Source organism: Diorhabda carinulata, chromosome 5 (genome assembly GCF_026250575.1).
Source record: "Diorhabda carinulata isolate Delta chromosome 5, icDioCari1.1, whole genome shotgun sequence".
Lineage (NCBI taxonomy): Eukaryota > Metazoa > Arthropoda > Insecta > Coleoptera > Chrysomelidae > Diorhabda > Diorhabda carinulata.
The window spans coordinates 10,135,856-10,163,255 of record NC_079464.1 but is presented as its reverse complement, the minus strand read 5'-3'; the positions used below and the strand labels follow the sequence as shown (position 1 = coordinate 10,163,255).

The window sequence follows — 27,400 nt, the reverse complement described above, 5'->3', positions numbered from 1 at the left end:
GTTGAGTTTCATAGTAAGTGGTTCTCTGTTCATAGTGCAAAAAGTGATAGAAAGCGATAGAACGAAGTACCACAACGACTGTAGCAGACAAATATGGCAGAATCAAAAATATAAGCTATGATCTAAAAAAATTGATTAGAAAAAAAAAAGATAGCTGGAAGAGCCCACAGGACACAAAATCCGGAATAAAAAAGGAGAGTCCGAAAAATAAAACACAAATTCAGACATATGGAATATATCGAAAGTCCTCAGAGAGTAAAGGAAACCGAAGCCAATACACGGAAGCAAGGGGATAGCGTACAAGGAAAAAGAAAAGAAAGAAGCACTGATAAATACAATGGAACTTCAGTTTACATCGAACGAACATCCCGACGAAGACATGGATACCTAGATGAGGAAGATCAAAAAACTCTAGGATTCGCTACACCGATAGAAGTAAAATAAATACTTAAGTTTACATCAGCAAGAAAAGCTCCGAGAATAGACGAAATTTCAAATAGAGCGTTGAAAAACATGCCCAAACAGGCGTGGCATCGAGACACTTCCCATTGAGATGGAAACAAGCAGATATCATAATGCTAAAAAAACTCGGAAAAGATCCAACTTGTCCGTAAAACTATATGCCGATAAGTTTGCTACCTGCCATGCGTAAAGAGTAAAATCGCAGAGAGAGTGATAATGAGGGTTCTGAAAGGAACAAACAATACCAGTAGAAAGGTTCGGCTTTAGGAGAAACCACAGCACCGAACAGCAAATCTTGAGACTAGTAGAATATACTACTCAGGGTTTCAACCAGGAAGAATCCACGGGAACAATCTTCCTAGACATAAGCAATGCTTTTGATCGAGAGTGGCACGAGGGCTTGCTTCACAAGATGAAAGAGGCAAGATACACCAAAACGCTCATAAAACTTCTGAGCACTTAGCTCTAAGGCAGGAATTTTCAGGTGAAGGTTGCAAAAGAGAAGTCAGAGACCAGCAGGCGGGAGTAGTTATGTTATTTCCTTTTGTGAACGCCTTCTTCTTTATTTTATATAATGTTTATGTTATTTTTATTTCCTTTTATCTTATTTTTTATGTGTGACCCACCTTAATACTATTTAATGTATTGGTCAAAAAGTTAATTTGGCAACTTCGCTTCTATACTCGATAACGATGGACGCTGAAGTGACTGCGGCTAGTTTATTGTTATACGCATTCGTCTATTATAATTATGCGTATATTAAAGAGAAAAGAATGATTTAAAAGAAGTGGCGAAAAAGAAGATGGTGGATGAGACGAATTCATCGTAATAGAACAGGGTAAATACTTTTTTAAAGGCAAGGCATTTTTATTCCTTAATAATTAATAAAAAAAAAAACATTAAACGTGTCGTCTAAATTAATTAATGCTTAAATAAAAAAAGATCAACTCTTTTTAATGTTGGGCTGTTGAAATAACTTTCTCTATTATAGCCTAACTATGGACAAGCAGCTGCACGAATTAGTGGCCGAACCATCAAATAAATTTCAAAAGTTAACTCGAATGTCTTCAGTGTATTTTGAATATTTATTGAATTAAGCCTAAGGGAAGCCATTCCAGCTGGAATACGTCTAGCAGTACGATACTTGGCCACAGGAAGTGACTACCCCAAAGTCTCCATTTTTTATTGAAAATATCCCCACAAGTGATTTCTCAAATAGTACCAGAAGTTTGTCAAGCCCCGAATGAAGTGTTAAAGGAATATATAAAGGTATGTGTGAATGACTATTTCATTTGTAAAAAAATACTATATAGCATTTTATGATATTTTATCAAATAAAAAACGTGTTATTACAACCAATTAAAAAAGGGTAAAAAGTTAAGTTTTACCAACGGATGTGGACGAACAAATTACAATTTTTTGTGGCAAATCTAATATCAAACTGTTTTATTTATTACACAATTGAAAGGCATCATTTATAATATTGTATGAAGCCTTATTATTTCCTCGAAAAAGTGAATTTGGCCAAGGTTCACAGTACCTATCTACTTTTGCACTACTATTTGGATCGGAGAATGAATGACTTCGTACTAATGAATAATGAATGATCGGCTCGGCATGTGAAGAAATTGAGGTCAAGGTCTTGGTTCATATTGTGGTTTTGGTGACGGTGTTGGTACTGGTAATGAGAATTCTGAATGTATTGTATATTGTAAACCTAGAAACATGGCATCCATGCCATGCATTAATCTTAATCTTTTTCCTTCTGATAATTTTCTCAATTTTATGGCCAAAACCTTTACAAGTCGCAATATCGTCTTCTTTTTTGGCATTGATTGAGGAACATTTCTTTTAATAGTTGCATTATACGTAGACAAGGCTTCCTTCAAAACTTTTTCTGCTTCAAACAGTTTGGTGGGGTGTTTTTGCCGTCCACTTGTTGATACTGCTGTTGCCTTTGTATTAACTTCATTTCCTCTGCTAGTAGGTTGCTCCTCCTAAAATAGAAATAAATTAAAATTATTATTTTTATTGTTACCATCGTGTCCTGAAGAATGGCTACTAATCGCAAAAGATTTTGCATTGAAATTTCCTCGTGCTATTGGATCCATCGACGAAAAACATATTGTCTTCGAATGTCTTACAAATTCCGGATCGGAATATTACAACTATTAAAGAACATTCCGTATAGTTCTGATGGCGTTGGTTGATAGTTAGTACAATTTTATTTTCGCAGACATTGGCTGTCAAGGCAGAATTAGTGATGGCGGGGTTTTCACTAACACACTTTGATGGTGAAAAATACAGAGAAATGATTTAAATTTACCACAACCTCATCCGCTGCCGTACGTTTTTTTCGGAGACGGTGCTTTTGCCCTTTCGGAAAAAATTATGAAACCCTATTCTAGAAATCACGACTTGGGATCTTAAAAACGAAAGTTTAATCAGATTTTGTCTGGAGCGCGAGTAGTAGTTGAAAATACTTTCGGTATTTAAGTAACAAAATTTCGAATTTTCCAGAAACTAATAAATTTACAACCGGAAAAAGCCGCCTTGATAACGATGACATGTATACTTTTACATAATTTCTTGAGACGAAGTACTACATCATCACATATCTACACACCTTCTGGAACTATAGATACTTATGACAACAATGATACATTAATAAAACTGGGCTCTTGGAGAAAAGAAGTGGAGAGCACCTGTGCTATTCGAAATTCGAGACATATACCACGCTGACCGGCTCATCATCATCAAATAAGAGACGAATTTGCTAAATATTTCAGTAGGTAGATAGGTTATGAACTGTGACTGTCAACAGGCATTGTTTACTTACTAATAAAGGAAAATTGCCGTACCGTCGCATACGGCGCTTTTGTGATTTCCTATATGTAATAATAATATAATAAAATATCATACTTGCCGTATTTAATTTCTTCTTACATTTCGTGGTATCCCCAAGAAAATTGTCCATTATTTCGTATGCAAACCATATCGGTTTATAAACATCGTCCACACCTGCTCCAGAGTTTTCTGATTTCTTAACTTTATTTTTATACACTCTGTAGCTTACAAAGAAAGAAGTTTTTTTATTTTTCAATTCATCAAGAGGTACTTCCATCAATGCACTATTGACGATTTCACGCATCATGGTTTTTTAGATTATTTTTGTCTTTAAAATTTGTATTCCGTAAATCCGCTTGAAAATATTCTAAAAACTTCAATTCAAGTTCGTTTGTCCAAGTTACGCTCATATTGATGCCTTGCGGTACACAACACGAACGCGAATGTGGAGTCAATAAACCTCGCCTGTTCTCACGTTCTCGCACTGTTCTCCATCTTTGCCGAAGAACAGCACGAGAACTTGAGATTCTCGCGAGAGTGTGGAGGGGCCTTAAAACATTTCAATTCATAACAAGAATGTGCACAACATGATATCACATCATTGCGCATCCCATCGGAGTTCTAAACAAGCATATAAAAAAGTTAGTATCGTGAAAGTGGCTGCACTGGATGTTAGACTGGTCTACTGTATGATAAAGAACAGCCAGTAACCTCGCTTTTTAGTGTACTAGCCATGAGCGAGAAGGATGTACCAGTGTCTGTTGTGCAACGCATCAATATTCGTTTTCTGGTCAAAGATAACATAAAATCCGCGGAAATTTAACGAAAATTACTCTAGCAATTCGAGGGTGAATGCCTCTTGAAGACTCAAGTGTATGAATGGTGTTCCCCTTTCCGAAAAGGCCAAGAAGTAGTGGCAAACTTAACACATGCGGGCGCTACAGAACAAGTGTTACCGGTAAGAATGTGAGCACTGTAGATAAACTTATTTTGGTAGACCGTCTCAGTGCTATACGCGATATGGCTGAAGGTTACCAAGACTTCTGAATTTTGAGTAGTAATTCACACAGAAAGTTTGCGCGCGTCTCCTGCAGTGGTAGGCAGAGAAAGGAGGATATTTATCGCTCCGAATATTAACCACACACGAGACTTGGGTGCACCACTATACTCCGGAAAATAAGCGCGCGTCTATAGTATGGAAGAAGAAGGACGAAAGCGCGACAGTTAAAGTGAAGGTTACACTGTCTGATGGAAAGGTGATGTGTATCGTGTTTTGGGTCATGAGGGGAGTAGTAGCAGTTGATTTTCTTACTGTACAACGATCTGTGAATCCGCAGTATTATAGTAACCTCCTAAAAAAGACGATATTGTGAGATTGCCGCAAGACAACGTCAGACCGCTTACGATGAACGAATTGATTTGGGAATCACTGGAGCACCCTTTTTATAGTCACAAGTGTCAACATGAGACTAGTATTTATTTGATCCATTGAAATATTCATTTGGCGGACTGCGATTCGAAAGCTTCCGAAGTCATAGCAAAAGTGTGTACGAGTCTCAAGGCGACTATCTAGAAAAGTTTGAACTCTGTAACTTGGTAATAAATTTTTTTGAATTTGAACCACCCTCGTATATTGGCGGTTTGTATTTAGGCAGTGTTTAAGCTATGTGACTATTTTTGACAGAAAGGGTACACCATGTATAGTGTTGCATATTTGACAAATTTGTCATAACTAATTTTCAAAGTACGCAAAACATTATGATTTCAAAATTATTGCAATATACTATAATCTACTTGTTTCTACTACTTGTAAAGAACAGTTGCTGCGAGTGGAAATTTGAAACACAAGATTATGTAAATTTAAAAATTCCTAAACACTATGTGTTATCAACAAAAATTGACAACTCAACAAGTTTAGAGCAGTTGAAAGCAGGTATATATTTTAATGTAAACCTGACCAAATATTTAAGGTATAATGTTTTTGTTAAACGAAGAAAAACCACATTAGTTAATAGAGGAACAAAATTTATAATCTTCGAAAACAGTAAATCACGAATATCTCCGGAATATCGAAAAGATCTGCTAGAAGGATTTGTTACAGAAGAAAAATATTCCAGTTACGTCTTAGGTTACTTACAAAAACATTATTTTTATGGAAAACTTCAGGTATTTGATAAAATATTTTACTTGGAACGATTAGAAAATTACATTGATGTATTTCCCGAGTATTCAAATGTCACTGAAAACGCAATTGCCTTTGAAAGATTTTACGTGTCTAAGGAGAACGATCGAAATTTCACAGACATGAGGAGAAATGTGCATTCATCTCCATCCTTTGATAATAAATATAGGAATATATCCAAATGGGTAGCAAAAAAAGGGTAAATATAATTATTTTTATTAAAATCTTATATTAGGGCCGTCCAAATACGATTTGGAGGGCTGCCTTTAGTTTTAATTACTATGTAATGCAAAGAAAAAATGCTTTTGTTTAAATAATTTGATACATTTAAGTTATAAAAGAAATGTTAGAATTTTGAGGATGTTAGTTTTCTCTTCCAACTAATGCATCATATGAACTTTAATACTTGTTGCTAATACTGAGAGAAGGAATGTTTATATTTTGACACTATAAAGCTCATGTTGAGAAAACCATTTTTGCCAAAATTTGTTCTTCTCAGCGTTTCGTTCTTCTGGTAGGAAATAGAAAAAGTCCTATCAAATTTTTTTTGGTAAAAACGATTTCGTTGTAACTCACTCAATTTCAGTTGAAGGTCTGGTCTGCCCTATTTACATTCTAAACTGTAATTAAAAAAGGCGGAGGGAGAAATGAAATCTATCTCCCAATTTTTTTAAAATCTATTTTCGAATACTAATGTTATTATATATTTTACATTACTTATATTTTATTTATTGAACCACATAATTCTTCAAACTTTTTAAAAATGCTCTCCACAACTTAAAAATCATATTAAACATTTGATTTGATTTTATTTCCAAATCCAGGTTTGAGAAACAATAGTTTTGATAGTTAAAACTTTTATTATAATTTTTTTAAATTCTTTGACGAATATTTACAGAGAGAAATATCATGAAAAATTCAAAAATATTGAAGGTAGTTTAAACATTTCAGTGAGGCCGCCATATTGCGTGAACTCCTAGGTATAAAATATACACTGAACATATGATACAAAGTAGAAACGACAGTTATTCTTTCGGTTATTCTAAAATAAGCGTTATTATTAAACATTGATTAGGCTGAAACATGGTATATAAATCGTGCTTTGTGCCAAGATGTAAAAATAACACGACTAAAACACCTGATAAACTTTTTTATATGATGCCAAGAAATTTGAACATATTACCACCAAAATGGTTTGAAAGTGTTGGTCGTTTCGACGATCCTGCAAGATGTAATTATTTTTATTGCCAGAATCATTTTAATATAAGAATCAAATTCAATTTATTTTGATATTTTATAGTAATTAAGTTTATTATGCTTTTAATTCGTAATGTGATTATGTAATAATGTAAAAAATTAACCTATAAAAGGTTTATTCACTTTATTTTTTTTATATAGAAAAACGTTTTACTTATGCGTAACTAATAAATGAAAACTGTATTATAACAGCATACGCTACATTGCTCGTAACGATAATCTCGTGATCATCAAGCAGACAACTGCTCTATGTTTTTATTTAACCTATGAGGTCACAACTGAAAATCAATGTTAGCAACAGGTCGCGACCGGAAAACTTTGTAGCCATGTCGCACGCGTCAATGGCAGTATTTGGTAACACGTGGTGTGCTACATCACATGCTACATGCTGTCAATTGTTTCTTAAGCTACCATTATACATGCTAGCATCCCACTTTGAGTCGATTTTATGTTGGGATACTAGCATCCCGGACTGCTATTTTATTTTAATTTTTGCCAGTCGTCAATGTGGCCTCAACGAATGAAGAGATGCTGTTTCTGATGTTACTAATTAAGAAAAGAAAGAGTCGTGCAAAAAAGAAGTTTAGTGTGGACCACTTTTTAGCTGCCCGTCGTGTTAAAAGCCTGTATTTTACAGTGTTTGATGAACTGTGCAATAGTGAAACAAGATTTTTTAATTACTTAAGAATGTCACTTCCTTTTTTCAAAGAGCTTCTAGGCTACATCCAAAGCGACATCTCTAAAAAAGGTACAAGATTCCTCAGACCAATGTCGCCCGAAGAGAAACTAGTCATAACTCTGATCAAACTGCATGCGCGCGCCTATGTCAAATAGAACGGCTGCTTGAATGCTAGCAGTCTAGTATAATGCGCCGCATTTGAACCAATGCCCCACAACCGATTTTGTGCATCCCGGGATGCACAAAGCGACCGGCTGCTCGCATTTCAGCATTTCAGCATCTCAGCCGGATGCTAGCATCCTAGTATAACGGTAGCCTTATGTGTAAACCTAGTTTTAGAGAACGTGCAGCGTACTACTTAATGCTGCTGCTTAATGTGGCCTCAATGGAATAGTACCTTAAAAGTAAACCGAAAACAATTAATAAATCTCATTTAGCATAAGTGTGAAAGTATATAATGTACATATTTTTATAAATTGCAGAAGAGTTTGCTCTTTATTGGTGACTTTGGATTATTCATATATAAACCTAATCCATCAAATGAATATCGATTCTGCCATGCAGCAAGTATTATTGGCAATAGACGAAGCCAATTCTTTATTCCGTTCCACAGATTTTGATAATGACAGCTATCCAGATAATGTTGGATTTCTTATCAAGTACTTCGCCGTCTTTCAAACACCAGATAACAGGAATTTGGTTCCGCACTACACAAAACAGGCAGTAGATGGTAATTTTTTTAAACAAATGTTTCCAAAAAACTCGGCCCTCTTGTAAGTTGTATCCTCTATTTAACAATATCGGAGAAGTACTGTTTTTGGTTTTCTTTTTTACATTACCTACAGTGTGACTCTTTATAACAAATTTTATTAACTATTCAGGAACGAGATTATAAATGTTTTATTTCAGTTTTCAGAGTAGATATGATAGTTTTTCTTTAAAGATAAAGAACTGTTAAGAGCGATTTGTTAATAGAAATATTTACGTCACTGGCTTTTAGGCAACTTTCACTAAAATTTCAAAGAAATATTTATTACATTTATTATTTTTAAACCTAATCTCACAGTTATGAAAGAACACCCTGTATCAATAGATGTGGGAGTGAAGCTTTAATTTGTAATAATTCTTAAAATAAATTACCAGAAGTGAAACTTAGACAGATATAAAAGTATTCGAGAGTTTTTTTTTAGCATATTGTGACTGGTAGACAGCCGCACGCCACTTACCGGCACCGGTCATAATATAAAGATGAAAGATGGCAGGTAGCTCCATCTTTTATTGGGTAGCAATAAACTTATATCAGATGTTTCGATGTAGAAGTTAACCGTAACCTGTCAGAAGATTCTAGACATAAGATGTCCATTGCTAGACACTCTAGAAGTTCTCCAAGATTTTAGAATTATTGCAAGAAGATATATAATCCAGGAGTACGGTCGATAAAGAAGTAATATCTCAGTGCAGTGTTTTAAGTGTTAATTAAAGTAATAAGTAGTGTCGTCAATTTTTAAGTGTATAATTTTATCCTCAAATCCTTACTCCAGAAACGTTATAATATTTAATGCAAGCCATGCAGATAATTCCAGTATTAGCTGTGATGCAGTGGACAATAAAGAGAAAATAATTGATGAAAATGGTACAGTATCATCTTGAAATTGTCGCATTGGGCATCCGAAAACCGCCAATGATTAATAAATTGTAAAAGCCAGTATTTCCAAAACATCAATGTTTGATCTAGTCGACTCTTTTGACTCTTTTTTAAGGAGTATTTCAGCATGTGAAACATCTGGAGATTTTGAATAACGATTTGGAGCTTGAAGCACTTTTATGTAATTGACTTTTTCATTTTCTATGGTAAATGTAACTTAGTTGGTTGTTGATTTTAGTGTTGTCATTTATTTACTTTGCATTTAATTTTACTCATTTTTCTCAAGAATTGCTGGCATAGAATGTTGCTAGAAGTTTTTTTCTTTTATTGAGTAGCGATCAATTTTTTCGTATGGTCTATGACCCTGTCATAACATTTAAGAGTTGATTAATTAATAATTAACGAATATAGTAAGATAGTTAAAAGTTTTAGCATTGGTATAGTGGTATAACAATCAAGGTGACCGAGATTTGAGATATGTACCGGGTGAGCCACTAAGAACGGCCGTCGGCCATATTTCAAGAACAGAATATATTACAGCTTCAGGGAAAAAATTATAGCAGAAGTGGCCCCGAGAAATACTGACAATTATTTACAGAGGTCGTATTTTGATAAAAAAAATAAATAAAAATTTACACTATTAGGTGGCACTTTATATACGATAATGAAATTCTTCAACAAATTCTACGCGGTTTTAATTTCACATGGTGAGGAAGAGTGGAGGGCTTTTTTGAAAAAATGCATGTAAGTCCAGCTCTGCACAACCGATTTTCATAAACTTGATGTGGTTTGAAAGAGATATTTAGTCCAGTCATTTTAAGTTTTATCAGGAATAATTCCTAGTGAGCTGAATTTTTGTATACATCTTTATTTGTTGTTATTTTCAGTGGGTTTTGGGTTCTTTGTTGTTAAATGATGAAGAAATGATACTTGTTTTGATTAACAAAACTCTTGCTGAGTAATCGTAGGATTGTTGCTCAAGACTTAAAAGTTCTTAAAAATTACAAATAGTAGCATGTTTGCCTGTCACAATTTTTGTGTCACTGCTTCACTATCACTTGAACATATGAACATGAACTTGAACTGAGAGTGCTTGTCCCCTGCCAACTTAACTAAATTAAAAATGAATATGAACATGGCTACCAACTATATAAAACAAAATAGTGTGAGATAGGTGGGAAATAGGGAAATTGAAAGTTTATTCTGGATGGAAAGTTCTTACATTGGCCTACCTGTAGTTGTGCTCATAACAAACTAAGCCATGTAACAAATCTAACAATTAACAACTTGATAACTAACTACGTAATTAATGGCGCCATAGGTGTTCAAAATACCGTCCATCACTTTTTGTATATGAAATGGGTGGATAGGACGGCAATTTCAATTTCTTTCAGGAAAAAACTTCTTATTGCTTTGTGCAAAAGCTCTTTTAAACACCATCAAGTTTATGAGAATTAGTTCAGCAGAACCGGACTTACAGGAAATTTTTCATAACAACCACTGTTCCCCATCTCTTATTTGACTTAACCTTATGAAATGAAAAATGCTCACAATTTGTTAAAGAATTCGATTATCGCATATAAAGTGTCACTTAACTGGGTTCATTTTAAAAAATTACGCCCTCTGGTAGTGAACCAAAAATTCTGAGGCTAATTCGTGTTTCTTGTTTTTTCCCTTGAAGCTGTAATATAATCCGATCCTAAGATATGGCCGACGGCCTTTCTTAGTTGCCCACCCGGTACATTAAATAATCTCAAAATATTAATCATAATAGTTTTTTTAGGACGTTTTTACATAAAGATGTTTTCAAGATTCAATTTGATCAATGATGTATGCCTGGGAATCATTTTTACTGGACAATCTTTTAAAAATGATATTGTTGGTATTAGTTACACGGCTGCTTTTTTGAAAGGTTTCCGACTACCAGTTGGAGGGATATGTGATAAACCAGATACAAATCCGTACGGTCTGAATCTTAATACGTTAGCTGTGTCTGCTAGAAACCAATACGGTGAATATTTATATGATATATAACATAGTTTGCTATTTATCGAAGAAAAATAGAATACCAAAACAATGATCAGTGCGTGATCAGCACGTGAACGTCTCTGGCGAAACACGGCGCGGCATCGTTATTGGTCCAAATCGGTGGCACTATAATATACCATAAATAGAAAGCCGCGTGGGAGAGGCGAACACCGCATCGTTAAATCAGGTGTCGAACAATAACGACATTGTATTATCGTACTGCAGGCAGATTGTTTATGTTTGTCTGTTGCGTAATTTTCTTAAGCATGCCTGACACGGAGACAGATGATGATGTTGTTGACATTAGCCATATTCCGCATAATAATAGAACTGAAAAGCTTCATTTCAACACTAGCAAAAAACTATTGATTGTGAATGAAATCTGGAATATTGTTATTGATGTGCAAGTTGAGTCTCTTATTATAAATGTTGACGATAGTGGATGTTATCTGTTGGGGCATAAGAAAATGTATTTATTGAGGTAGTAAGATTTTATTTTAATGTTTCAATACACAAATTTTCTTTGGATTTCTGTATTAGGTGTTAGCAATAAGTTGGATAAGATCAAAATTGGAATATTATCAATGCCTGATTTTTAAATGAATATGTTCCATATTTTGGTCTTTTACTTAATATTTATGTTAAACTTCACGTTCATATTATATATTTTTGTAATAATAATTGTGCAAAATTATTTATAATTTCTATTATTAATCTGCTGTATGAAACCGCTAATTATTTCTTAAGTGCCGAGTGCGGTCCTGTCACATGCTCGGCTTTGGCGTATTCAACCCTTGCCACGTGCACTATACGTGAGTATGTTTTGGTTTACTATTTTTCTTCGATAAATAGACTTTAGTATCTAAATTAAGGCTTTCTCTCCTTTCTACCACTAAAAGAATTAACAAGGACGAAAAATACAATATTATGTTTTCCTATTATTAATGCGCCCAACGTAACTATCGCAATGCAAAGATTTGCATCCTATCAAATAACAGGGCACTCTTATAAGCTGATCATTTGGAGAAAAAAGGGATGATTTCTTTCATGATTCCAGGTCTGAAACAATCGAAAATATTTCTTTCCTATTCCACCAATTGGTCTTAAAAGGCCCTTTCATTGAACAAATTCGAGATAACGAGAGTTACTGGTATGCTTACTGGAAACTGCCCGGTGAGCTACCACCTGAAGAACATGGAAGAAATTATCCACAACTTTTGTTGCTTCTGTAAAGAACCAAAAGAAACCGCTGAACACCACCTTTGTGAGTGCGAGGTGAGTGAGAAGAGGTAAGCAGTACAGCTCCAATACAGGTAGCTCAATTTGCAAAGTCGTTGCTACCTGTCTGGTGAATAGTCCGAAGTACACAATAGATCAATAGGTTAAATTTTTAATGAGGTAAATTTACGACCTTACACACTAGCTCATCTAATCTAACTAGTAAAACTACCAAAAAGTATAGAAGACAAAACAATTTACCACAATAATTTATAATACTAAATTGATATAACACGTTTATAGTTTTAAGTTAGGTTCATTGAAATATCGATCGATTGTTTCATTTTTGTATTTACTAATTTGTACACACTCGATTCGGAAATTTTTTCGAAATACTACAAAATTTAAATACTTCAAATATTTTGTTCTTTGGCTAAAAGTTCTTGAAAGTTTTTTCTTCGGATGTTAAATTGTGACATTTCTTTTTGATATTCGGTTCATCATTACCTATTCTCAAGATCAACTTATAAACTTTTAAGCTCGCATCACGTTCAACATAAATTAAACAGATCACGAAGTGTGATTTATAATTCCGTTTCAACGCTTAGCCAACGTGAAGTCGAACGTAACGCCAACGAGAACGTCAGCGCCGGCGCGAACGTATAGTTCATAAATTCAACTTCACTCACTTATAGTCCAAGATCCCAGGGCCCCCAGACCTTACTTATTTTCTGACAGACAAAACATATACAACAGGTTAGTATTAGTATGTACAGTGAACATATACATACCTGCTAGCTTAGATAGACCAACGGTCGATTCTCAGGTACCTGGTGCTACAGGTACTGATAGTCTGAGGTATCATTTTTATGTATGTTGCAGGGAATATTGTAAACAATTTGAAATTAATACTGCCCGAAATCTTCTGTAGTCAGTATTTTTTGCCATACACTTCAAATATCGACAGTAAAAAACACAGCAATATTGAATTAATGTCCAATAATGTAAACTGGGTTCGAAATTTAGTCACAAGCTTCCGAATAGTTCCCTCAGTAGGCCGACCAAACTGCCCATAAATTGGAAGAAGTGCGCGATGTACTCTCTCAACCGAGCATGAATTTTGAAAGTAAAATTCAATTCAACTTACACGCGTTGTTGGTTTGTAAGTCGATTCATAATTAAATTATAGACCAAACTGAACAAGTTTGACAATGACACAACACACGATTCACGCGTGATGTGTCAGAAACAGTGTTGCCAAAAAGATACCATCAAAAATCATTCGTTATAAGTATATTGGAAATTGGAGTTTCGAGCCATCAAGTACCTGTATTTAAGAGGGTTAAGAGGTAAGCGATTTACGAAGATATGTTTAATACCATTGGTGATCAATGTCCTTCGTATGCGACCGTGAAAAATTGGACTGCAAGCTTCAAAAGAAGTAAATTTTCCATTGAAGATGATAACCGATCGGGAAGGCCAGTTTCTGTGTTAGTCCTCGAAAATATCGATGCAGTTCATGACATGATTTTATCAGACCGTCGAATTGGGCTAAAACGGATATCTGAAGCACTACATATTTCATACGAACACGTTCTTCATATAGTTCACGTCAATCAAAAGCGTGCAAGGGTAGAAGCATCGCGTTCGATCTGTGCTCGATTTGGAAACGATGTAGACTTCTTAAACCGAGTTGTTACTATGGATGAGACTTGGGTACATTTCTACGATCCAGAAACAAAGCAACAATCCATGGAATTGCGACACTCTGGTTCTCCAACACCTAAGAAGCTTCGTGTCCAAAAATCTGCTGGAAAAGTTCTTGCTTCAGTTTTTTGAGATTGCCATGCACTAATCATGTTTGATTTTTTGGAAAAGAGTAGAACAATAACTGGAGATTACTCTTCGATATTACTGACCACTCTACGGGAGAAAATTGAAGAGAAAAGAAGCAGAAAGCTATCCAAAGACGTTTTGTCTTCGCAAAACAACGTCCCTGCACACAAATCTCATGTTGCCATGCAAAAAATTCGTGGTTTAAGGTTTTAATTACTAGAACACCTCCCTTATTCACCAAATTTGGTTCCGTTCGTCTATCATCTCTTTCCTCAATTGAAAAAAAGCTTAAAAGGACGTAAATTTCCTTCCAACGAGGAGGTAATAAAAGCTGTGGAGGTCTGGTTTGCAGAGCAAGAAGAAACATTTTTTTTAAAGGTCTGGAGACGTTACAGGTTCGCTGTAATAAATGTATCCAATTATCCAATGGTTCTATAGTAGGCTAAGAATTTTTCAATATAACCTCCTAGAGCGTGCGTATTGATTTATTTAATTGGAACTGTTGTTACTTTGATTTCAATATTTGTGAAAAAAATTGACGTATTTGCAACATTTTGAAAATTATCATGGCAGAATTATTAAAATGTATTTTTTGTAATAGTTCGGATACAAATTTCATATTATGGACAAGACGTTAAATAAGGGTAAAGTTATTTCAAAGAATAGACGGTAACATAACATCAAATTTAAAGATGTTGTTTTGCCAGTTGGCCAGTGGTTACCACAGACAATGTTATAAGTCATTCATAGAAATAATGAAGAAGTAAATGGAGATAAAATGAGACACGTTGATGTAACTAAGATTTATCAGTAATTAGGGGCATCCTTATGTGGAAGCTTACCCGGTTCTTTTAAGTAAAGGAAAAAAGACTATCTAATATATTAAAAAAATCAAGGATAGCGAAGAATTTAATGGGACAAATATTAAAAACCTCTGTGTTTCTCCAATAGTTTCAGCGAGCAAATTTCATGGCCAACCTCTGGAATAATGCTGACATGAAGTAATTGAATATCTTCAGTCCGGAAAATAGAGGATGCAGGTTGTAGGATAACCAATATCAATTCAACTGGTTTGATGGGAACCATTTACCCACTTTCGTTAGTGAATAGTTTGAAAAAGAATTAGGTATTTCACGTTTACTTTTAATTATTCCTCTAAATTGACAGGTATTCGTCTTACAGAGGATTGTAGAAGCTGACAATGATAATGATGGTATTGATATTGAATACCAACATTGGTTGGAGGACATCAAATTTTACCAACGAGGATGATGAAAATTGAGATGGTCATAAAAAACTTACTTTAATTAATTTTTCATGGATTAAAAATATAAATGTACTATACAATTTTATCTGTTAAATTTAATTCTCATCAAAACAGTTTTCTGAATATATAGAATTTTCTTCTGTCAATTTATAATCAAATCACTGAAATTCGTATGATTTAAATATTATTCTGCAATAACTTTCACAATTTGATGACGATAAATCATTTAATTATTATTAAAAGCTTCAATTAGACTAATTAAGAAGGCATTTGATTATTATGTGCGCGCTATTAATTTCGGCGACACTTTAAATCCGTTTAGGGGGTGTTTGTTCCTGGGATTGGTCTGGCAACTTACAAAATATATTAAAATAGCCCCTAAATATTATATATGAAAATCGAATATCAGACTTTGAGTAAGGTTGTGATTTTGGTGTCAATATTTGAAGTTTCTGGTAATAAATACTGACGACAGAAGGTGTCATTTCAAATTGTTTACAATATTCCCTACAACATAAATAAAAATGAGATTTCAAACTAATGGTAGAGTGAGTAACAAAATTTTGTATTATACAACAAAACACTTGACGAAATAAAAATAACTTTAAATATAAAAATTAATTAATATGATAATTTTTTTATGCACTCGTTGCACGGTCCAGTAAACTAATAAGTTTAAAACGCCACTGGTGTTGCATCGCTTTTATAGCTCCCGGCATTATTCATGTCTGAACAGGAAAAATGAAGAAACTACCTCCCGACATGTTCTCGCAAGTCTCGTAACATAGGAATCAACAGTAACTGGATGATATACTAATAAAATTTCGTGTGTACCTATTCCTATTCTATTTCTCAACTTTTATTTTAAAATTATTGTCGCTCCTGAAGGATGGCGCTCGGGTACATTGCACACTTTGCACATATGGTAGCGGGGGCATTGCTAGTAGCAGGTATGTTTACGTTCACTGTACATACTAATACTAACTTATTGTATATGTTTTGTCTGTCAGAAAATAAGTAAGGTCTGGGGGCCCTGAGATCTTACTCTAGTAGCTTTAATTTGCGACGTCATTGCTGGCTTAGTCTATCTATTAGACCAAGAGCCAGTGACCAATTTCAGGTGGTCATTTAAAAAGACACTTTCTACAGTTAATCCTCTATACCTACTGAATTTTTGCCAGAGTATTTACATGTCTCCTAATTGTTGACGAACGCAATAAATATTTATAAAAAAATCCATTTTTGTCATTTAATTAGTCTTCCAATTCTAATAGAATAAATAAAATAAATAAACAATTAATAATATACAATGCTAGAACGAATTTCCATCACCAGAGCGAAAAACGTGTCCGTGCGAATGCAAGTGAGACAGTAATATGGAAACCTGTAGGTTAGAGTGAGAGCGCTTATTGGGCATATGTGGACTTCATTAGATGTTCATTTAAAATGATATATAATGCAACAGATTTTTCTTAATCTTGTTAAATAATCACTTTTGAAAGATTTTTCTGTACCTTTGACGCAAATATTCTCTAGGTCTTTGTCAAGGATATGTGGGAAAATATTAAAATGCGTAATATTATTTTCTATTAAAACTAACAATTCTTAGGTCTTTTGCTGTTACCTGTACCTGTGACGTACTTTTATAGTTATTACTTTACATTTCTAAGGTCCTAACACAGGCATGAATAAAAAGTAGGGATCCTCTAACGGCTTGAGGTGTTGCATACGATTCAACATCTCAGTAGTCGTTTACGAACATTTTTGGAGCGCAATTCAGTTTCATTTTTTATTAAAGATTGACAAGATATTCGTGTAAAGACAATTTTCAAGTATCGTGAGGTATATATACATCAGATTCTTATGCTGTAGACTTTTTTTATAGTCATGTAGAACTGAAATGGTTTTTATAAATATTTATTGCGTTCTGTAAACAATTAGGAGATATGTAAATCCTCTGGCAAAAATTCCATGAAGGCAAAATATTGTCGAAAGTAATTTCCTAAAATTTTATGACTGATACTTTAACTAACATAAATCTTATTTCTCGCCCTCTTTAAAATTTTAGGATAGTCTACCTCGGCCACACGTGGCTGTCAGAAATGGCATTTCATTTTCAGTAGGTGTAGAGGATTTACTGTAGAAAGTTTCGTGACTTTTGAAATTACCACCTAAAATTGGTCACTGGCTCTTTCTCCATACTGTTAAAGAAAGATATGAACTTTTGCCATGCCGTTACCTTCAATTCGAATCATACGAATCTAAATTCATGTTACAAAATTCCGTATGTGATGGTTGGTATGAAATTAAGATGGGTCTTTCTTATAAGAAGGTCGCATGAATTTAGAAACACCCTGTATAAAGGTAGTAATTTTCCCAATTATTATGAAACTATCTGAATGTACAATCGTTGTAGACTATTATAAGAGAAAAAGGTATTCGTATTTTTTGTAATTTGTAAAAGATTCTTCTGTTCCAAAATCCAAAATTTAATAATTTTTAAAAGTTAGATAAAAAGTTGACGTTTCGACTTTTCTTTAAGTTTTTATCAATATATTAATCCATAGATCACCTTCATCATGAATATCAAAATAAGAAGAAAATTAAAATAGAACTTTTGTTCTAATAAGAAAAATTAATTTCCCCTTAGTCCGCACATCTCAAATATATAGCAGTAATCAATTAAATTATTTGTAGTTTTATCAGAATTTACAAAATAGATCTAAAAATTTCGCTTAAATTATTCAGGTCTTAGGAATGTGAACCATTTCTAAAAATTCTATTTTTCGTGTATCAGATTCCGTTTCAAGAATTTATGTTTCATTGATATTTCATGCAGTTCTATTTTTTTATCGTATTGATGACCTCTTAGTCTATTTTCTAAATACTGCGGTGTACGTACTATGTAGACAACGTCATAATCAGTACAAAGCACTTGATATATAATATTCCTTCTTTTGTTTTTTGTAAGAAGTAATATCAATTAAAATTAACTTTTCTTATTAGTACAATTGACATTTCGACTAATTTTAAGTCTTTATCAAAATATTAAAGGAATGTATGTTTATATAGATTTGGTCTTGTATACACTGCGATCCAAAAGATCTATTGTGTACCCCTTTCTGGCTGCGATAATCGATAACCCATTGTTTACAGTTCATCCATTAATCCCATTCCTTTTAAAAAGTCTAGAATGTGGGATGACTTTAATTTCCAGAGATCTTCGTCTTCTATTTCAAGTGCTACCAGGTGTAGTGCTCTGAAGTTCCTTAGTGTTTCATACTTCGAGAGAATGTGGATAGAGGTTTCGTCCTCTGTTCAACAAAATCTACACGCCGCATTATCTGCTAGGTCTAGCGTCTCCAGGTGTTTGTTGAAACGACAGTGCCCCGATAGAACTTCTGTCAGTATTCGTTAATTGTGATTACTTAGGTTGATACACTCCGCAGATCTACTCTAGTTTCCTAGAAGAGTCTCAGCAGTCTGGGTTGTACATCTATGAAAAATAAGTTTTTCGTACAGGTAAACGTCTTATTTTGTTGTTCTATAAAATTACTGTACTATATGAGTCACTCTATATGATTGTGAAATTCAACTATAGATAGCAGTAGTAAGAAAACATTTTGAATAGATAACAAATACACACCGGGGAATGAATATTCAGATCTGTTTGTGTTATGAGGAAAAATAATAATTTGAAGAAATAACACAGTTTATGCGAAAAAAATCTTTATTTATAAAAACATTTGGATTATTCAAAAACAGAAAAAATAAAAATTAATTCGTTCAGAAAGAAGCAGTTATAATAAAATGATACTTATATTTTTTATAACAGCACGAATACATTTTTCAATTGTGGTAAGTTAATTTTAAAAACCGAGTTGGTCCAATACGTCCAATATTTCCTAACCGCACTAAGCTCAGCCAAATTGTTTACCTTGACGATTCCAGCACGGCGAGGAACCAAATTATCTACCAAAAATATTAAAAAAACAATCTACTTTTAGAATATCAACTGAAAATGAAATTTTTTGGACGTAGCTACTGTTTCATTTAATCTTTCCACGCAAACTGTTTTTGCCTCTGTCGAACTCAGAGACTTCTACTCTTACAAGTTTTTAAACTTCTAAGAGTAGCTGTTACAGTTCCTTATCTACGTTTTTACGTTCTATATTAATTGTGTTTGGTGTGGAATGATGTAACTTCACCCTTCACAATATTTTTGCCTTGATATTTTTTCCTGTGCCTTGGTCAATACCAAATGCTTGTTAATGGTTAACAAGCGATTTAAATCCCATATTAAAAGTTCTTTTACAGAATGTATCACTAGTTTGATAAACAAAGTTTATTCTACGGCATTCTGTTAACAAATGGCAGCTGCTACAATTGGCGGTACTTGTGACCAACGCGCATCACAAGTTCGGAAATAAAAAGACATCAGACAAGATGTGTATAACTATTTACTCTATGCGTAAATAATCTATAAATTGGTGGTGTTCTTAAAGTAGTTAACGTAGTTAGCGAATTTTGTAACCAAAAATGAGAATTTAAATGTTATAGTTCTCAATATCAATTGCTTCCGTAACATAAGTATGATTCTTCTTTGAAAAATTAAATTTGGTGAATATGTATAATTTTTTCTCGTGCTTTTAGGCAGAAAGGTTCCTCAATTCATATTTGATTTGAGTTTATGTCACGAATTGGGACACAGCTTCGGATCTGATCATGATTCAACGAAAAATTGTGCCGGTTATATAATGGCGCCGCATACACCAGTGGATCAAAATAGGAAACATTATATTTTTTCGAGTTGTAGTAAGAGGGCTATACTGAAAACGATGAGCCTGAAAGGATATTGTTTTGAGGATGACGATACTCCATACTGCGGTAACAGTACGTACCAATCTAAAAGTCATTTTATTGATAAACTTGTTTTTTCTACGTTCATCCAACAAACACAACTTTATTGAAAATATATTTACTTGAAAAAGTTGATCTTTATTGCACAAGTGCAATAAATATTTATTGAACTCATCTGTTCATATAGTATACAGGTTTTTGATCAAGACAAAAATAAACATTCAAATGAGCGAAATAATCAATACTTTTTCTGTGAGATTATAATGAGCTTCAAAGAATTGCGGATTTTATTTTATTATCTATCATATTTATTATGTACAGTATTACGAAATTACTAGAAAATGCATTTTTTTCTAAAATGCCATATGATTACAATCTATAAACACAAACGTAAAGGCAGCTTGACATAATGCAACACAACGTGCAAAAAATTGCATGAAATTTTTTCCAAAGTTAAAATATTTCATAGAGTGAAATGAATTAGAAAAAATGGGTCATTGAATAACTGGCAATAATGATATCTGCAGCTGACTCGCTTTTGAAGCCTGATGGACAGGTTGGTTGGTTCGCAAAAAGTAACTAGACTTCTCCCTAGAATCGCAGCTTGCACACAAGAAAAATGGAGAAGAGAATCAAGACGCAAGAAATATTGCGTCTTGCATTGCATCATGTCAAGCAGCCTTAAATGCATCAAACATACGCGATCACGACTACTATGATTTGGATAATGCAGCTCTGCATTTCTAGAAATGTCAGTCAAACATTAATTTTGACTATTAAACAAAGTTTAAAAATGAGTAATATTATTGGAAAAATAGATGAAAGTGATGAAGAAGAACCAGAAGTTGGTGAAATAACAAATACAGCGTTATTTAACTTATAATCGTTTTAAAGAGTGGTACTTCGGTAAAATATATACAGAAAATATGCTTCTTGCATATTTTTCAAAAAGATCGAAAGATATTAAATCCTCATCACTTTGGTCTGACTCAATGGTGAGAGCTTGCCTTTCTACAAAAAAGAAGATAATAATATTAAAAATTACAAAAAACTAATGGCATTTATGAAGCAGCAGCAAAAAAGTCAAAAGTATTTATATATAGACATTTTAAAATTAGTTGTTGTAGGTCGCTGCAATATTTTGCATTGCAGGGGTATGGGAGCTCAAAAAATTGAGTATTGAAGACATAGAAAAAGAATATTCAATATCAATTGTAAAAGTTTCACGTTCAAAAACTGAGAAGGAACGAAGTTGTGTCAATAGAGGTGAGGTTGAAGAAGGTGAGATACACGAAATTACGTCCCAGTCATATTACACATAAACGTTTTTTTCTCAATTACCGAAATGAAAAGTGCACTGCTTCAGGAGGTCATCCGCAACACTTCTTACAGATACAGGAGTAGATATACGAGAGCTCAAACGAGACGGCGAATGGAAATGGTCAACGTAGAGCAATCATTTGCAAACAAACTCAATGTTGCAAATATTTTAAGGCGAAGAAAATGACAATACATAGATACCAAGTGCTAGTACATTTAGAGAGGTCACAATTCAAGAAGTAGAATTAAAAAATAATTCACTAAGAAATATTAATATTGAAAATTGTAGAAATTGTACATTTACTTAGTTAGTTAAGTTAAAAGGTAAACTAACCCTAGTTGGACTCAGTCAGAGACTGAAGAATCTATGAAGACGATAACTTGGTTATCGAAACGCACGTCAGACAGTGTAATCGTGAGTGTTGGTGTAGTAATGGTGTAAACAGTGTATTCAGTATAAGTTCCTAACTTTCTCAATGTTAACCGATAGTGTTAATTAATTATATTTTGCTCTTAAATTACGCTTTTTATTTTTCTACGCCTAAATAAAAATTTCTTTTTTCATGAACGTAGAAAAAATATTGTATGCAATTCCTGTAAAAAGGGTTTATTGCACTCGACGTGTTGTCAAACTCTGTCTAACAGCCTCGTTGGATAAGTTCACGTCGCATGCAATAAATAATTCCTTTCTGCACTTGTTGCATAATTAACTATTATTAACTACTCATAAAATAGTTTTTTTGAAAACAAAATTTTCTCTACAACATTTACGTTCTTTTTTCACAACAATGTTCAGAGAAATATCAACACCTATATATCGTTTGTTAAGAACTACAGAGGGCGTCTCAGTTTTCATGTGTAAAAATTCGTACGCCTCAATTTAACTTGTTAGAACTAGTACGAGTAATTCTATGAACAGTTGATTTATTTTCTTTTAATCAATCACACTTTGTTTATTGTCGACATAGTACGTATTATTGTATTGTTAAGACCAATAAGAAAAATAGGTGTCATTGAAGAAAAAGATACAGTTAATGAGCGAAGAATGTTTTGGTTTAATTGTTTTAAAAGTGGAGATTGGACGCTCGTTCGCGTTTGGGTCGTCTACCTTTGTGGGATATTGAAGTTACAAGGGAAGCAGTAAAAAACCAACTCAGTATCAGCTGTCTCCCATTATCTGACTCCCTTGGATCTTCTAAAGATACCATTCATATCAATTTAAAATCGTTAGGTGAGATCTATAAACGTTGTTGAATTTTGCTACACGATTTAAGCGAATTGCACTTCCGAAAGATAATCGTTTTACTTGAAAAAGGTATTTTATCTGGGTGTTATCAGTGTTTATAAAAAGAACAATTACAGAATCCGTCACAAAGAAAAGTGGATTCGAGCGGTAAGTCTTGTGTGTCTAGTGGAATTATGGTGTAGCTCCTACGAAATAATTCCAGTTGGACGAGCTATCAATACCAAGGTATATAAAGAACGGCATATATTCAGGTTTTGTTAACCGAAAGCGGGTTTATGAGTAATAGAGTATTTCCGAAACCAAAAATGACGAACAAACACCTGATGTAATATAAATATTGATTTTTAGACATTAAAGAATCGACAGAAGAATGCGATTGTGGAACTGTAAGAGATTGTCTTTCATTTGATGTATGTTGTATACCACACGGAAGACCTAATGCATGTCAAATTAAGAGAGATGAAGGGTATACATGTCATCCTTCGCAAGGATTGTGCTGTACTTCGGAATGCCACTATGCAAATCTTCAAAAGTTTGGCGTGGTAAGACACAAAAATAATTTTTTTTACTCTTGAATGAATTATTAATGTAAGTAACAGACACGTAGATACTACATTACAAGGATTGCTATATAAGTTTTGAGAAAAACAAATATTTATAATTGGATATAACTTTATTATTTTTCAGTATATACTCCATCAAGAATATTAAGATCAATACACTTTTGCATGCGTTTGAACCAATTGTCGAAGCATTTTTTATTATCGGATACACTTTTTAATAATTTTACATTACTAATGTTTATATTATTATTATATTATCAGGAAATGGAAACTGGCCATCTATTATTGGATGCAATGAAAATAATCAGCCGGGATGTACTTGCACGTAGCTGTGTTTTCTCGTAAATACATCGAATTCTAGCCTATTAATATTCCTAATTACTAAAATATCTAAAAACCAACTGTCCATTATTTTCCATTTCGTAGGTGTCTACGTCTACGTATGCCTTTTTCGTATTGAATATAGCGAAAATATCATCCACATACCTGTACCATACCCTGGCGAAATACTGAAACTCTTGACTGATTTTTTTTTAAAAATGACTCATGAACAGTTCAGCCATAAACGGTGGTAGGCTGCTCCTTCGTCTTGTTTGTAGAATTCTTTGTTGTACTAGTAATAGTTTTGATCCATACATATTTTTGTTAACTGTAAATATTCTTCAATTACATCAGCTTCCAAACTATTAGATCTCAGTAAGTTCTAGAGAAAGTGGAATGTAAAATTGTTAAAAAAGGTATCCAATAATAAATTGTTGGATGCATTTGAAAGCATCGAAATTGATAAATGTAAAACAAATTAAAATGGACAAAGGGTCAGTTCCCTACCGCCCACTCTATATTTTTGTAAATGTAAAGATTCCCGCCAAGGAAGTTTTCCCGATGGAATTAATTTTCGCGGGAGTTTTATTGGGTTATTAGGGTTTAGTTTACCTTCGGTCTCTGAAGTAAACAAGTACTAATTAAAAAATAAATAAGAAAAATTTACTTTAAATATTGATGCTAAAAATAATGTGAAGTCAAATTATTCCCAAATACTAGTTCCTATCTTTTAACTAAGTTGGAATTTCTGGAACCGTTGGCGATATTCATACTGAATACACTGCTTGCACCACCACTACACCAACACTCACAACTACACTGTCTGACGCGCGTTTCGATAACCAAGTTATCGTCTTCAGAGACTGAAGGTAAACTAACTTAGTTGGACTCAGAGTCAGAGACTGAAGAGTCTCTGAAGACGATAACTTGATTATCGAAAATGGAGCTGGTTTTTTTCGTAGTTCTTCAGACAACTTACACCAAATAGATTTCCTTCCCATGGCTACTTATTTTGCCACAAATAACGATTTTGTGACTGTTAAAATCCTCGGTATAAATCAGATTGTCAGACAGATAGATATAATAACTATTCATTTGGCAAAAAACAAGAACTTATATCGAAATGATCTTTACAACAAAACCGATTTCTTGTACTCGATAAAACAGTATTTCCTTTTCGTTGCATCACGCCATTTTTTTCGTAATTTTCCTCCCCTAAAATACTTTATTTGGTGCAGTAATAATGCTGTTGGTACATTACTATTGAAACATACCCCTTATATTACTACTTCATACATGCCCCTTGATTCATAAAGCATTTTTTTCTTCTGATATTTCTTCATTTCCTTTGGTGTTCATGATAATTGCTGGACCCAGAAATAAATGTTAACATTTTTCATTCGTTTATCATTTATTTCTCTCCTTCCATTTTTATTATAGCGATTCTATCTGATACATACATTATTATGTATTGATTCATTGTTATGTTTATATTAATTTTTGTTTATTTATCTAATCTTTTGCTTTTATTTTTGTGGTGTGCTAAATTTGTTGCCATTATTTTTAATTCGTTCTCCGTTTTCCTTACCCCTTTATTGGTTACGCTCCTTTTTCCAATTTTATTTCCATTAACTCTTCATCTAAACTTAACCCTACCTTTTTTACAGTTTTCCTATGGTGTTCTTTTTTTGTATCCAATGATATCATATGCTTCCGCGATTAGCCGATTTCTAAACTTTAATCTCCCATGATTTTCCTATTTTTTGTAACTAACACTTTTATCTGCATACACGATTAGTCGTTTCCCTGTTTTCTCAGATGTTCCTTACGTATTTTTCTTAAAAAGAAATCAAAAGTCTTGACAACGAAACAAACTTGTCTTACACCATTATTTATTCCGAATTATTGTTTCTTCTTTTTGTATACATTTTCTCTGGGCACATTGAGTTCCACATACTCATAAAAAATATGAGAAATTTTTATACACTTGAAAATTAACAAAACAGAATACAGCACGCAACAGTCAATAGTCGCTGATGGTGGGGGCTGAAGCCTGCCAGGTCATAGCTATTGCTCTTAACATGCTATAAATCGTAAATGTACAAATTTTTAACCTTACAGGAAGACCGTTCCTCGCAAGGTTCACTAGCTCTTGGACTAAAAGGCGCCCGTTTCAAACCTGTAATCCGATCGCATGCGTATTTTCAAAATTGTTTTTTTCAGGGGAAGAGAACAATAATTTTGAAAGTGCGCATGCGATCCGTCCTAAGCTGATTCGGTGTTTCACCCGCGAACAAAGCTAATAATACAAATATTAAGTAGGTTTATTTTTTAGGAATGTAAAAATTTTGAAAAAACATGTCCCTGTGCAAATAACGGAACAAAATGTACTTGTGGTATTAACGGTTATTGCCGTGGAAACATTTGCCATAGTGAGGAATGTACAAGAATAGGTTTAGAAGAATGTCCATGTCCCAAAACTGCAAATAAAACTAGTTGCAGAACCTGCTGTTTTTCAAAAAGTAACCCACATTTACTCTGCTCATCAGCAAATGACATAACAAAAGTTTTGATAGATTCAGATTATTCAATATTTAAAATACTCAAATTCTATGTATCCAAACAATTGATGAATATTAAATATGGATTTTTTGAAACATATTGTCGAAATAATGAATGCGTGAAACTTTATTTTAAAAATGTTAGTGTTGGCAATTTCTGTACATTGTTTGGTAAATTAGGAGATTGTGGTAACAATGGATGTGAAATACACAATCAACCACCGATTTACAAAACGATACAAAGAAGAAGTATAGGTACAAATAAAATTAGCAGCCTGGACACCATTTTGATTGTTTTATTTTTTATTCATCTATATTCAATAAATATATCATATTAAACCCATTGAGCATATTATTTTAATCTATATTTTTAGAATTGTAATTATTATTTCACTAAATGTATTATAGAAAAGTATATTAAAAATTCTTATTGACAGAATTTCAAGTTGAAAAATTTTATAATTCTGAATTATCCTGATGTGATATTTTCGATCATTAAAATTAACTTTCCATCACTGAATTAATTAATTTGTCATAAGAAAAACATTACAATTAGGAAAGATGCCTTGATTTCAAATAGAAGAAGAAATTTTCAAAAAAATCGAAATCATTTTATATAATTAGTAACTTTAAAGTCCTCGTCTGGAGTTTCTTCTTCAAGGAGTGGATTTCGGTCTTAGTTAAAGTTTGTACAGGGTGTTTCTAAATGCGACGATATTCAGGTGATTCATATGAAATTGACATGGGTTTTTCCTATAACAAAATTTCCTCAGCCCACCCTTTTCCGAGATAAATTTGGTGACTAAAATTGAGTTTTTATTTTTTTTGTCTAAAATTTCAGTAATACTAGAAACATGAAATTCTGTGATTTTCGTGCATTCACAAAGGACTAACCACGGGTATCACATTTCCAGCATTTATTATGAATTATGCTGCATTATATTTCATATATTTACTGTTTATTTAAATAATATAAATTATAGTGTTTATTTTTCCCTCTGCAGCTAATGTTTTTGGAAAAAAAAATTAAGAAACAAAAATATTTTTAGATGAAGTAAGGACTTTAATTATAATTTCATTCCATATAACACCAAGTGGGGGTTATCGT

General features: G+C 33.2%; 1 protein-coding gene across 1 annotated transcript; it reads left to right on the top strand.

The window, feature by feature from the left end:
- Window positions 1-469: 469 nt before the first annotated feature.
- LOC130894018 (disintegrin and metalloproteinase domain-containing protein 10-like) lies at window positions 470-26,631 on the top strand. Its single transcript, XM_057800531.1, has 8 exons — window positions 470-1,300; window positions 1,454-1,731; window positions 2,983-5,690; window positions 7,910-8,157; window positions 10,856-11,083; window positions 20,075-20,314; window positions 23,196-23,389; window positions 26,067-26,631. The coding sequence occupies exons 3-8, from the start codon at window positions 5,068-5,070 to the stop codon at window positions 26,628-26,630; spliced, it is 2,097 nt and encodes a 698-aa protein (XP_057656514.1). The 5' UTR covers window positions 470-1,300; window positions 1,454-1,731; window positions 2,983-5,067; the 3' UTR covers window position 26,631.
- The last annotated feature ends 769 nt before the right edge of the window (window positions 26,632-27,400 follow it).

Bases quoted from the DNA above. Each gene is read 5' to 3' on its own strand.
- LOC130894018 (XM_057800531.1), top strand. From the start codon at position 5,068: ATGATTTCAAAATTATTGCAATATACTATAATCTACTTGTTTCTACTA. The intron at 5,691-7,909 runs GTAAATATAATT...TATAAATTGCAG, and splicing joins AAATGGGTAGCAAAAAAAGG to AAGAGTTTGCTCTTTATTGG. The intron at 11,084-20,074 runs GTGAATATTTAT...TCGTGCTTTTAG, and splicing joins GTCTGCTAGAAACCAATACG to GCAGAAAGGTTCCTCAATTC.